The following is a 13,194-nucleotide window of genomic DNA, read 5'->3' as shown; positions in this document are numbered from 1 at the left end:
AAAAAAAATGATATCCTTCTCTGACCAGAAATGTCACAAAAGGATAAGAAAACCATACTCCCAAAGGTCAACTGATGGGAGGAAGCCATGTCAATCCAATCTAGGAGGGGGCTCATGTCATGCCTCAGTATTGGCCTTCCCCCAGACCTTTTTCCAACAACAAGCTTGTAGGACAGTCTGATAATACATGCTCAAACAATGAACACATTTCCGAAATGCCCTACTGGGGATGGGATGAATAACCCACGGTGTGGCTGTAGGGCCGAAAGCATAACAGTTGACATGCACAGTTCTAAGGACATGGGTTGATTTACGAAAAATGGAGGGTGCAAAATCTGGGGCAGCTCTGCAATGAAACCAGCTTCCACGTTTTATTACCAAAGTATATAATTGGACAAGCTGAAATTAGTGGCTACTGTGCCCAGATTCTCAGTGCTCCAGTGTTAGTAAATCTACCCCCACACACTACAATGTCAGCTATTACTGTTGATGCACATCTCACAGAAAAAGTCAAAATGCTTACTTAAGTACAATTTATTTAATGGTGTAAACATTAATCACATTCAAACAATGCTCCACTGGGCAACCATATATAGCAGAAATTACTAGATACCCTCCACAAAGTTTTCAGGAGATCTGAAAATTTCACCCATCACCCTTCATTGGGAAGATGTGGGATAGTTTTCCATCATACAGCGTGCACCTACCTCTGGTGACATTTTCAATTTTCTCCCCAAAAAAAACTGCTTCAGCTATTCCCTACTGCAACTGAGGGTGGTAAGTCAGGCACTTTGGATAATAAAGCTACCTCTCCCCCAGATAGAATAAAAGGCACATCCTCTGATTGCTAACATTCAACCAACAATGCTTCTCTTCCTATGTGAACATATAAATGATGCTAAAGACCTGAATGCATGCAATGCTCTCTCCTAACAGGCATGTTCTCCTGGTATTTTCCTGTGAACCTGTTTATAAGAGGCTCTAGATAACTCACCGTAGTTTCAAATGTAATAAAATAGCTAAAAAGTTTTATTTAAAAAAGTGACTGTTGCTCTATACAAAATCCAAGGTCAAAACGTGTTGAAGAGGGGAGATCTTTCATTGGAGACACTTGTCCCCATGCTAACTATCCCTTTACGATGGAAAAAATATCCTTTCATCTTCCTGTTATGTCTACAGGACAGGAAGCAAACAGAAAACTTCTTAAAGTGGATTTTCACCCATTCCTCCTTTGCCTGAATAGCAGATTTCTTTCTTTACCAAATTGTCTGTCTCCCCCCGCATGTCATTGGCCTAGGCCAGGGGTAGGCAACCTGTGGCTCTCCAGCTGTTGCAGGACTACAAGTTCTAGCATGCCTCTGCAAGTCATAGCTGTAACTCAGTTTTTTAATGTTGCAATGCCTCATGGGAAATGTAGTTCAACAGCTAGAGAGCTGCAGGTTGCCTACCCCTGGCCTAGGTGAATGACACGTACTGTCCTCACTTTGCCTCCTGGGATATACACATCACATATACCAAGAGGCAAATCCTTTCATTCAGTAAAGCGGGAGGGATGGTAGCAGCACAACATGGAAAGGCACGCTGGCTGAACCCAGAACAGCCAGCAGCCTCACAATGCTGTCACATCAAAACATGGCCACAGGGTACCGGGCACTGCCAAAAGACAAGAGGGGCAAAGCCAGATCTACTAGTTCGATGAGTATCTGAAATAAGCAGAACTCACCCCCAGATAGACAGGACAAGTATAATGGATGCCACATTCCGCTAGCGCAGCAGGTGATATGTAATAATGTGAATGGGCTCAGGCTCCTATGCCATGTGTACCATTTACATTACATATCACCTGCTGAGCTAGCAGATTAAGGCATCCTCTAGTTCCCACATACATTGCTTTCTGGATTAGGCTTACAGGGGAGATTGCTCCATGAATCACCTGACTTGTTGCTGTCAAACTTGAGCACCTCGAGTGCCACTGAAAGTGGTTATTAAGTATCCCAGGTAAGTAGGGGGTAAAAAAATAAATAATTTGGGTCAGAAGGTGAAAATCCACTTTAAAAAAAATCCCAACAGCAATTTAACTTTCCCCTACTCTTATCTAAGATAGAAAAAAAAAAAGTTTTGTCTTCAGCTATACCATGCGTGCAAATAAACCAATAAATACTTACCTACCATACCTCATTGAAGAGCCACGCTTTGCTGAAGAATGTTTAGCTTTCATTAATGCTGGCTTCCCACATTGGCTGTGTGGTTTCCCCACCAGCCCCCATGTCACTGCAGGACATAGGGGCCAGTGGAAGGAACCAAAGAGCAGCAGATAAAGTGCAGCCAGCAGCAATCACAGGTTATCACTGGCTGTGTGAATAGCTGCATCCAGTCATTGAAGTGTACAGGCTCAGCAGCCACAGCTAGCCACTCACCTGTCAAAACCAGCAATCACTGCCATTTGCACTGTGGCAAACTGCCTGTGAGAATGTAGCGTTAGACTGTTAAACATAGTTTGGGTCTGTTTTAAATAAGTAATCAGGCTTTTTATTCTGGTTTCTTATGGAGGCCATAGACAGGTCGTTTATCGGCCAAATTTTCGTCCGCACGAAAAATTGGCCGATATTCATGCCATTAGTGGGCCCAGCCCGTCGGCTGTTTTTCGCAGATCTTCTCATTTATTTTTATGGGTCATGCTGGAAAATCTACAAAAACAAGCTGTTTTTCGTGGACATTGGTGGCAGCAACAGCACCGACCAATTTTTTGTTTATCAGCCGATAATCGACCAATTTTTCATTTATCGGGCGGATGGTCGGTCTATGGCCTGCATTAACATTTTTCCTTGAGTGTTTTTTTAAATCAACCAATGGTACACGATCCTGTAGCTTGGAGGATGACTTGTGTGTCCTAAAACAAAATTAATAATCAGTTTTCACAATAAAAACACCAAGTGAGAGGAATTTTCACCTTGGCTTTCACCTGAGAAACTACAGAGGGTTGCCTCTCCAGCAACAGCACACAGTTGCAACATCTCTGAACTGGTTAATTTTAAAACCAGCGGAGGACAGAGCGCAAAATAAAAAAGTTGTCCTAGTGGACTTTGATGTACAAATCTTAAATCTTCAGTCCATGATGTAAAAATTCTATACATTTCATCAGCAAAAGGAAAATATTACATGCAAGAATTAAAATTAACATTAAGCACATTACAGGCCAATTTTTCCTCATTTACAGGAAAGCTTTAATGTAACCCTTTCCTCCAAAAAGCCTAGCTTGAATGCAGTGCAGCAACCTGCATCTTCCTGCCTCTTTAAATCTTCATGAGAGCTTTCAAACCCCCAAAACTGATATGGAAAATCAATGCTTGCCCTCCCCCTGTCTCAACTCCCTGTGGAGACAGAAGCTTGCTATGCTTTGAAGCACCAACAGTTGACAGGAGGGTTGTGGGTAGACGGCCAACAAATTTTTTTTTTTGCAGATAAGCAAATGTGTATCCCTGATTCCATGGGTTCTGGAGTACTCATGCAGTTAAAAAAAAAAAAATGTAGGCATGTAAAGGTAAATGGGTATTCTCTTTATACATGTCATTTGGAAGAAAAGATTATATTAAAGCAAACCTTTGGGCACCATTAGCTTAGTAAAATAACAGATTCCAAAGCAGGCACCTCAAGCTCCCACACATCTCTTCTGCTTTCTACAATACCCTAGAAGCCCCAAAATGCAAGGTGCATGTATGTGTTGGTAGTAGCTAGCGCCTTTGAACTCTGGCTTACTCTCCTTTATACTTCACTATTGGTCAGTGATGGGACAAATGGATGGGGTTGGGAGGGTCCAGAGCTCATGACTACAGGATTTGGTTGCCAATTGTAATCAAAGTTTTTTGGGTTTCAGAGTGGTCTAGAACAGTGGTCTCCAAACTGCAGCCATTTGCTTGCCTTTATTCGGCCCTTAGACACTATTCCTCATTGATACAAGGCATTATTTTCTGCTATGAACACCAATGATGAGGCACCATCCTTTCTGCCAACAGTGGGACATAATTCCTCTCACTGATATCAACGTTGGGGCCATACTCCTTCCAGTGGTAGCAATGATGGGCCATACTTCCTTGCATTTCTGAACATTATTCCTACCACTAACATCAAAGATGGAGTACTATTACACCCGCTAATACCAACACTAGGGTACTATTCTTCCCACTGCTACCAACAATGTTGCACTATTCCTCCTACTGACACCAAGGATAGGGCACTATTCCCTCCACTGACAACAATGGGGCACTATTCCTGCCACTGACACAAATGATGGGGTTCTATTCTTTCCACTGATGCCACCAATGGGGCACTATTCCTGACACAAATGATGGGGGTTCTATTCTTTCCACTGATGCCACCAATGGGGCACTATTCCTGACACAAATGATGGGGGTTCTATTCTTTCCACTGATGCCACCAATGGGACACTATTCCTGACACAAATGATGGGGGTTCTATTCTTTCCACTGATGCCACCAATGGGACACTATTCCTGACACAAATGATGGAGGTTCTATTCTTTCCACTGATACCACCAATGGGGCACTATTCCTCCTCCTGCCCATGTAATTTTTTTGCTCCCACTGACCAACAAACCCGAGACATTTTCTACACCCCCTGGCCCTCCTAAAGTCTGAAGGACAGTACGCTGGCCCTTTGTTTAAAAAGTTTGGAGACCCCTGGTCTAGAACACAACAGAGCTGATATATGGCTCCCAAAAGTGGCTGCTATGCAATGTGCTACTTGATTAACATACATTATGCTCCGATGTACATTTTTATTACTGTAGAAAGCCCCCAGCAACCAGACAGATATTTTTAAACCAGAAATAGCAGCTTGAATCTGATTGGTTGCTGTGGGGGAATACTTCTATTTCCTTTATCCAATCAATCCCCCAATACCTGCTATATTATGGCATGCTTCACATTCACCAGCAAAAAAAACATAATACAAACAGTTAAAATAATAATAATAATAATAAAAAAAAAAAAGACTGGCACTGGAGTTATTTTGTTAATTTTCCAACAGATCTCTGATGAGCCCAGTAATATATATTAGTGGTGCACAGAATGAAAATTCTGGACTGAAACCAAAAATTCAGGGTGCACTTGACCAAAAACCAAACTATACAGTTTTAAAATATATAATTTTTTTCATCCAGTAACAAAATACCTTTTTTTGAAAATATGTATATAACGCACAATAGTTTGAAAGGATAAGTTCACCTTTTGACAATAAAAATAATAAATGCACATTTTTTGTAGGTAAAAAAAAATGTGCATTTCTATTGACAGTGGGTGGGAGAAGAACTCCCGCTAGCTGTCAAAGCAGGGAAGCGGGGAGGAGTGGGGGCCGGTCCTTTTATAACATGTTACACCTTGAATATGGGCATAACATGTTATGAAAGGTGAACTTATCCTTTAAAAAAAAAAAATTTTAAATATAAAATCAGCTTTTTTATTGGCAACAAAATGTTCATAACCCTACTTTCAGCCGTTAATTTTCAGTGGCCAATATATCAGCACATCACTAATATATATAAATAATGAACACATTCTGTGGGATTCTGATCGGAAACCTAGGTTCACAAGTGGAATTCCCATGTCCTTCATCAGCTTTTAAAATTGAATAAACATATATTAAAAAAATTAAAGACATGCATAAAGTCTCCACCAGTCAACATAATTCTGCACGTAGGTATGGTAGACTTGTTTCGCCAAGTCCAGTCCACAGAAATAAAAATATTAAGGGAAAGTCATTTACACCATCCCAGAAATTGACTAAATTGTTTGTTACTGTGTTTGCTGTTAAAGAATAACCCCTGCTTCTACTGGACAAGGGGTGAATTAGAACAGATCTCATGAACGTCAAAAGTGCCATCTCCTTATGTGAACAAGTAAAACGATATTCAGATGAACGGCATCTTCTCAAAGTTTCCAGAACTTCGTCATTCACGTCTTGTCTTGTGGAATCTCTCTCCTGTAAGCAAGCAGCACTTGAATCTTTTTTGCTACGCGATTTACTAATGGTAGACAGCCCATCCATTGTAAGTGTATTACAATATCCAATGGATACGAATTCACTGCTGAAGCAGATGTCTGCGTCCTAATGGATTTCTATGTGAACCTAAAAAAAGATGGAAATTCTTATCAGGTATATTGGCTTGGCTATACATTAAATGCAATCATTTTTTTTCTTCACAGTTGCTTTATATTTAAAAAAAAAACAAAAAACAAAAGTGCCGACCTTGCATTAAAATCTCACCATATCAAAACATAAGAAAATATGTTAATAAATACCTTCCTCACAGCTTTCAGCCACTGACATAACTGAGCCTCATTGTGGGATCATGGGAAAGCTGAGGATTCCAAATCTTAGGAGATGCCGCTCCCATTTTTGTGCATTTTGGATACCATTTTGGGTATCCAGGATGACACAAAGGCCAAGTGACGTCCAGCCCTCCCGGAGGAGGTGGTTCCCTTTGAAGACGTGCGTGTGCACAAAACGCGTCAGATAGGAGTCTTACATGCTGATGTCACGCCAACGAGTCCGCTCTTTGGATCGGTGGCCATTATTGGAAGTTTGGCTGCATTGTTTTTATTGCATACTTTTGATTCTTTTGGCAAGTACAAATTGGTGGAAGAATCACATTGAAGATCATCTCACCTATTGGAAATTATGTAGCTGCACTACACCTACAGTGGAGATCTTTGACCTGTGTGAACTTTTATGGACTGCTATACTAGTTCCCTTTAAAAGATTGCTTCTAATCTCAGCTTGTTACCTAAATGAAAGACACCTGGTAGCCAGAAATCCTGCTGAATGATAGGGGATCAAATACTTATTTCCCTCATGAACATGCAAATCAATGCATAATTTGTTAGACATGCATTTCTTTTGAATTTTTTGTTGCTATTCTGTCTCTCAGTGTTACAATACACCTACCATTCGATTTTTAGACTGATCATTTCTTTGTGAGTGGGCAAACATTCAAAATCAGCAGGGGATCAAATACTAAATTCCTTCAATGTATATATTTGGACAGAGGCACAATTTTAGATTTTTGCAGGTATTTACCTAAACATATTCAAGCTGTAGTTATATAATGGTTATGGGCTGAAAGTACACACCCAGGTTTAATGTGAGGGTATGTACATCTGAATTGGAGGAAGGGTTTAGAAATTACAGCTCTTAAGAATAGCCATACCCAAAATCACTTAGATGTTGATTTTGGTTCATTTTTATGTCATTTTGAAGCACTGCACTATTTGTTTGCACACTTTAAAATGATCGTCATTTTTTATTTTTTTTTGGGTAGTCTGGGAAAAAGGGTCAGAACCCCGGTCAGGTTTTTATTACTATCCGAGACTCTATTAGGCCAGGTTCACACCTATGCAGCTTGCATTTGATCTGTTTCTGCAGTGCATTTTGGCCATGTTTTTTTCTTCAACTTGTTGCTGGGCAGAATAAATGCGTCAAAAACGCACTACATGCTTTTCTGCAGTGCCTCCATTGAAGTCTATAGAACTAAAAACGTAACATTTTGCGTTTAAAAAAGTCCCTGACCCTTTCCACAAAATGCTCCGGGTGAAAATGCGTAGATTTATTTAACTAGTAGCCGACCGCAGATAGCCGAATGATGGCTGCACTGCGGCCGGCCAGTTCTGGGTGGACGTCATATGACGTCCTCCCAGAACGCGCTCTCCTGCGCGCCCCAGGGGGCGCGCACCCGGCGATCTCCGTGATCGCTGTGTCCTACGGACACAGCTGATCACGTGATGTGGTAAAAGGCCAATCACAGCGGCCTTTTACCACGTGATCAGCGGTGTCCAATGACACGCTGATCAGAGGGAAATGCAAGTGCCGGTTCTCGGCTGCACTTTCCTCACGCTGTCAGATCGTGAGGAAAGTACTGCCGAGGACCGGCAGTTGTCAGAGTGGGGATCGGCACCGATCATCAGTGCCCTGATGATCGGTGCCCAGCAGTGACACCCGCAAGTTCCGCTCACCTGTGCCCAGCAGTGCGCCCACTAGCTCCGCCCACCCGTGCCCAGCAGTGCACCCACCTGTGCCCAGCAGTGCACCCACCTGTGCCACTCTGCAGTGCCACCTACCTGTGCCCAGAAGTGCCACCTACCTGTGCCCAGAAGTGCCCCCCACCAGTGCCACCAGTCAGTGCCCAGGGGTTGTGCCAGTCAGTGCCATCTATCAGTACCCATAATCAGTGTCGCCTATCAGTGCTGCATATTAGTGCCGCCTATCCGTGCCACCTCATTAGTACTGCCTATCAGTGCCCATCAGTGCCGCCTATCAGTGCCGCCTCATCAACGCACATCAGTGAAGGAGAAAAAATACCTGTTTGAAAAATTTTATAAAAGAAACAAAGAAACTTTTTTTTTTTTTTCAAATTTTTTGCACTTTATTTATAGCGCAAAAAGTAAAGCGCCCAGTGGCAATTAAATACCACCAAAAGAAAGCTCTATTTGTGAGAAAAAAATGATCAAAATTTCATATGGGTACAATGTTGCATGACCGCGCAATTGTCAAAGTGCGGCAGCGCTGAAAGCTGAAAATTGGCCTGGTAAATAAGGGGGTATAAGTGCCTGGTAGGCAAGTGGTTAATTTTATTTCAGGTACTTATACAGCGCCGTCAATTTACGCAGCGCTTTACACACACACACACACACTTATACAGTTGTGTTCAAAATAATAGCAGTCAGACATCACTAACCTGATCAATCACTGTTTTTGGTAGAAATGATATTTCTACATGGCAAATAGTTTACTAGCAGGTGTAGTAGAGTAATAGAAATCCAACAGACCCAACAGTCATGACATGCATGCTGCTGATTCTCTATAATTGAATCACTAATTGAAAGGGGCATGTTCAAAATAATAGCAGTGTGGAGTTCTATTAGTGAGGTCATTCATTCTTTGAAAAACAGGTGGCAATTATTGCCCTTATTTAAAGAAGGAAGGCAGCAAATGTTGTACATGCTGGTTACAGTGCATTTCTCTCTGAAATTCTGAGGAAAATGGGTCGTTCCAGACATTGTTCAGAAGAACAGCATACCTTGATTAAAAAGTTGAACAGCAAATTTACACTGTTATACAAGCTGTACACTCACTACGTCACATTGTAGCAAAGTGTCATTTCTTCAGTGTTGTCACATGAAGAGATAGAATATTTACAAAACTGTGAGGGGTGGACTCACCTCTGAGATACTGTAGGTGTGCACCGAGGGTTAGAGAGATTTTTGCTAACAGTGACAACATTTCAGTAAACACACAGTGAGGGGAAAACTGTTCCAGGGAAGCACAGAGTAATACAAAGCTGTTCCAGGGAAGCACAGAGTAATATAAAGTTGTTCCAGCCTTCTAGTCTACAGAGGAGACAAAAGAAGGCAAGGAAAGGCGCTGCAGGTAAGTACAGACACCTCTATCTGGCTGAATGTTATACCTGCTAGCATCTTTATTTAGATTTTTTTAAGTGACAGTCACTATAAGGTGCTATAAAACACAAGAGTTACATATATAAAAACTGCAGACACAATGTATGCCACATACAGTATATCCTTCAGTCTGGGGCCACATACAGTAAGGTCCATAAATATTGGGACATTGACACAATTCTAACATTTTTGGCTCTATACACCACCTCAATGGATTTGAAATGAAACGAACAAGATGTGCTTTAACTGCAGACTGACAGCTTTAATTTGAGGGTATTTACATCCAAATCAGGTGAACGGTGTAGAAATTACAACAGTTTGCATATGTGCCTCCCACTTGTTAAGGGATCAAAAGTAATGGGACAATTGGCTTCTCAGCTGTTCCATGGCCAGGTGTGTGTTATTCCCTCATTATCCCAATTACAATGAGCAGATAAAAGGTCCAGAGTTCATTTCAAGTGTGCTATTTGCATTTGGAATCTGTTGCTGTCAACTCTCAAGATGAGATCCAAAGAGCTGTCACTATCAGTGAAGCAAGCCATCATTAGGCTGAAAAAAACAAAACAAACCCATCAGAGAAATAGCAAAAACATTAGGCGTGGCCACAACAACTGTTTGGAACATTCTTAAAAAGAAGGAACGCACCGGTGAGCTCAGCAACACCAAAAGACCCGGAAAACCACGGAAAACAACTGTGGTGGATGACCGAAGAATTCTTTCCCTGGTGAAGAAAACACCCTTCACAACAGTTGGCCAGATCAAGAACACTCTCCAGGAGGTAGGTGTATGTGTGTCAAAGTCAACAATCAAGAGAAGACTTCACCAGAGTGAATACTGAGGGTTCACCACAAGATGTAAACCATTAGTGAGCCTCAAAAACAGGAAAGCCAGATTAGAGTTTGCCAAACGACATGTAAAAAAGCCTTCACAGTTCTGGAACAACATCCTATGGACAGATGAGACCAAGATCAACTTGTACCAGAGTGATGGGAAGAGAAGAGTATGGAGAAGGAAAGGAACTGCTCATGATCCTAAGCATACCACCCCATCAGTGAAGCATGGTGGTGGTAGTGTCATGGTGTGGGCATGTATGGCTGCCAATGGAACTGGTTCTCTTGTATTTATTGATGATGTGACTGCTGACAAAAGCAGCAGGATGAATTCTGAAGTGTTTCAGGCAATATTATCTGCTCATATTCAGCCAAATGCTTCAGAACTCATTGGACGCCGCTTCACAGTGCAGATGGACAATGACCCAAAGCATACTGCAAAAGCAACCAAAGAGTTTAAGGGAAAGAAGTGGAATGTTCTGCAATGGCCAAGTCCATCACCTGACCTGAATCCGATTGAGCATGCATTTCACTTGCTGAAGACAAAACTGAAGGGAAAATGCCCCAAGAACAAGCAGGAAGTGAAGACAGTTGCAGTAGAGGCCTGGCAGAGCATCACCAGGGATGAAACCCAGCGTCTGGTGATGTCTATGCGTTCCAGACTTCAGGCTGTAATTGACTGCAAAGGATTTGCAACCAAGTATTAAAAAGTGAAAGTTTGATTTATGATTATTATTCTGTCCCATTACTTTTGGTCCCTTAACAAGTGGGAGGCACATATGCAAACTGTTGTAATTCCTACACCGTTCACCTGATTTGTATGTAAATACCCTCAAATTAAAGCTGACAGTCTGCAGTTAAAGCACATCGTGTTCCTTTCATCCAGCAACGGGAAGGGGGGGGGGTAGGAGGGAAATCCAGCGACGGGAAAGGGGGGGTGGAGGAGGGAAATCCAGCGACGGGAGCAGAGGAGGGAAATCCAGCGACGGGAAGGGGGGGGTGGAGGAGGGAAATCCAGCGATGGGAAGGGGGAATTCAGCGACGGGAAGGGGGGGGGGCAGAGGAGGGAAATCCAGCGACGGGAGCGGAGGAGGGAAATCCAGCGACGGGAAGGGGGGGATGGGAATCCAGGGATGGGGAAAGGGGGGGGGGGGGAAGGAATCTAGTGATGGGGGGGGGGGGAGGAATCTAGTGATGGGAAGGGGGGGGGGAGAAATCTAGGGATGGGGGATGAGAAGGGGGTGGGGCGATCTGGGGATGAGAAGGGGGGGGGGCGATCTGGGGATGAGAAGGGGGGGGGCGATCTGGGGATGAGAAGGGGGGGGGCGATCTGGGGATGAGAAGGGGGGGCGATCTGGGGATGTGAAGGGGGGGCGATCTGGGGATGAGAAGGGGGGGCGATCTGGGGATGAGAAGGGGGCAATCTAGGGATGGGATGGGATGGGAGGGGGGATCTAGGGATGGGAGATGAGAAGGGGGGGGTCTAGTGATGGGGGGGGATGCAGTGAAGGGGGCCCGGCTCTCACCTGCAGCCTGACGTTGAGCATCATGGAGGCGATGACATAGAGGTAGGGGAATTTGATCCTCAGCCTCCAGGCCAGGTTGAAGAAGATGAGCAGAGTGCGGCTCAGGCCTTTGGAGAAGACCGCATAGGAGCGAGCAGCGGCCGATTGGGAGAGCCAGACTGCCAGCTGGGACAAGGACGCCATATACACCCCACCGAGCCTGGGGGGGAGGGGAGATCACCGGACGCTCCGATCCCGATCACCGACAACCCATTCAGCCCACTGACCCGGAAGAAACCCACCGGGCACCGCCCCCTGCCGGTAGAAAGTGATCAGCTGACGCCGGGAGTGCCCTGTGGTGGGGGAGGGGTGATGACAGCTGTGCTGTGTATGGGACTGATATCCGTAGAGAGATGACGGATTCCTCGGCGGTCCTGTACAACCCAAAGACAATCCCTGAGATCCTCCTGTACATCCATGGCTGATAATGATGAATGAATATTGAGCTGATATAGTTTTGTCTCTTATACGTGGATGGAGCTCAGTTGGAACACACAGTGACCCCAAAATCTGGTTAAAGAAGTTCTGTATGTATTTTTAGTGTGTCAGTCCCCATTACAGAAATAAAGGAAAGGTGAACTAACACCGTAGGACCACCTACCTGACCCTGTCACATCCCCACAATCAATCCGGTGGTCCGGGGGTGTGAGATCCCCCCTCTTCTGTGTCAGTGCCATCAATGTGATCGATCGGGCACAAGGGACACACCATACAAAATGGAAGTGCTGTCCCTTCTGCTGATTGTTATGTTTGTAATATAGGCTAAACTTTCACACAAATCCTCATTCACCTCCCTAGCTATAGACATTGTGGATAAATAAGTTCACATTTCAAAGCAGAAGTACTCAAATGGCTTTTTCTTTCTATTATTTTCTGTTACACCAAAATCTTGGCAGCCTGACAGACTTCTGATAAAAACTAACAGCAAAGACTTGTCATACACAGTTCACGGCGCCGTTCATATTATTGCATTGTGGGAAGGTGAATGTTCCCCTGGCACATTACTGCAATATGAGGCACTTGGAATGGTGCAATGTGGTGTCATTCATTCTGAACAGCATCCCAACACACCTTTCCAATGAAGGTGCACTGCACAGACGTGCAATCTGTGGTTACCCACTGTCATTGTCAGCAAAGGCGAGTCTGATTTCTGGGCCCCTGAGATGTGTCACACCCCATTCATTTTAAATAGGCTGAAAAGCAATATCACAACACCCCTTTTGAAAACGTATTCTGATACGAAACGCGTTAAGGCGGAGCCTTGTTACGCCGTGACGTCACGCCGCCGGATCACGGAGGTCCGGCGGCCATCTTTCTTTCTGAACTGGT

General features: G+C 43.8%; 1 protein-coding gene across 1 annotated transcript; it reads right to left on the bottom strand.

Moving 5' to 3' along the window:
• Positions 1 to 518: 518 nt before the first annotated feature.
• Positions 519 to 12,115, bottom strand: SMIM10L3 (small integral membrane protein 10 like 3). The gene is made up of 2 exons (XM_089674815.1): positions 11,827 to 12,115; positions 519 to 6,144 (listed from the first exon to the last, which is right to left on the bottom strand). The coding sequence occupies exons 1-2, from the start codon at positions 12,007 to 12,009 to the stop codon at positions 6,124 to 6,126; spliced, it is 204 nt and encodes a 67-aa protein (XP_089530941.1). The 5' UTR covers positions 12,010 to 12,115; the 3' UTR covers positions 519 to 6,123.
• Between the last annotated feature and the right edge of the window lie 1,079 nt (positions 12,116 to 13,194).

Source organism: Staurois parvus, unplaced genomic scaffold, assembly GCF_062004578.1.
Source record: "Staurois parvus isolate SC_StPar_1 unplaced genomic scaffold, SC_StPar_1.0 ptg000152l, whole genome shotgun sequence".
In the NCBI taxonomy this organism is placed as follows: Eukaryota; Metazoa; Chordata; class Amphibia; order Anura; family Ranidae; genus Staurois; species Staurois parvus.
Note: the sequence above shows the minus strand (reverse complement) of the source record. Positions and strands in the feature narration are given on the sequence as shown.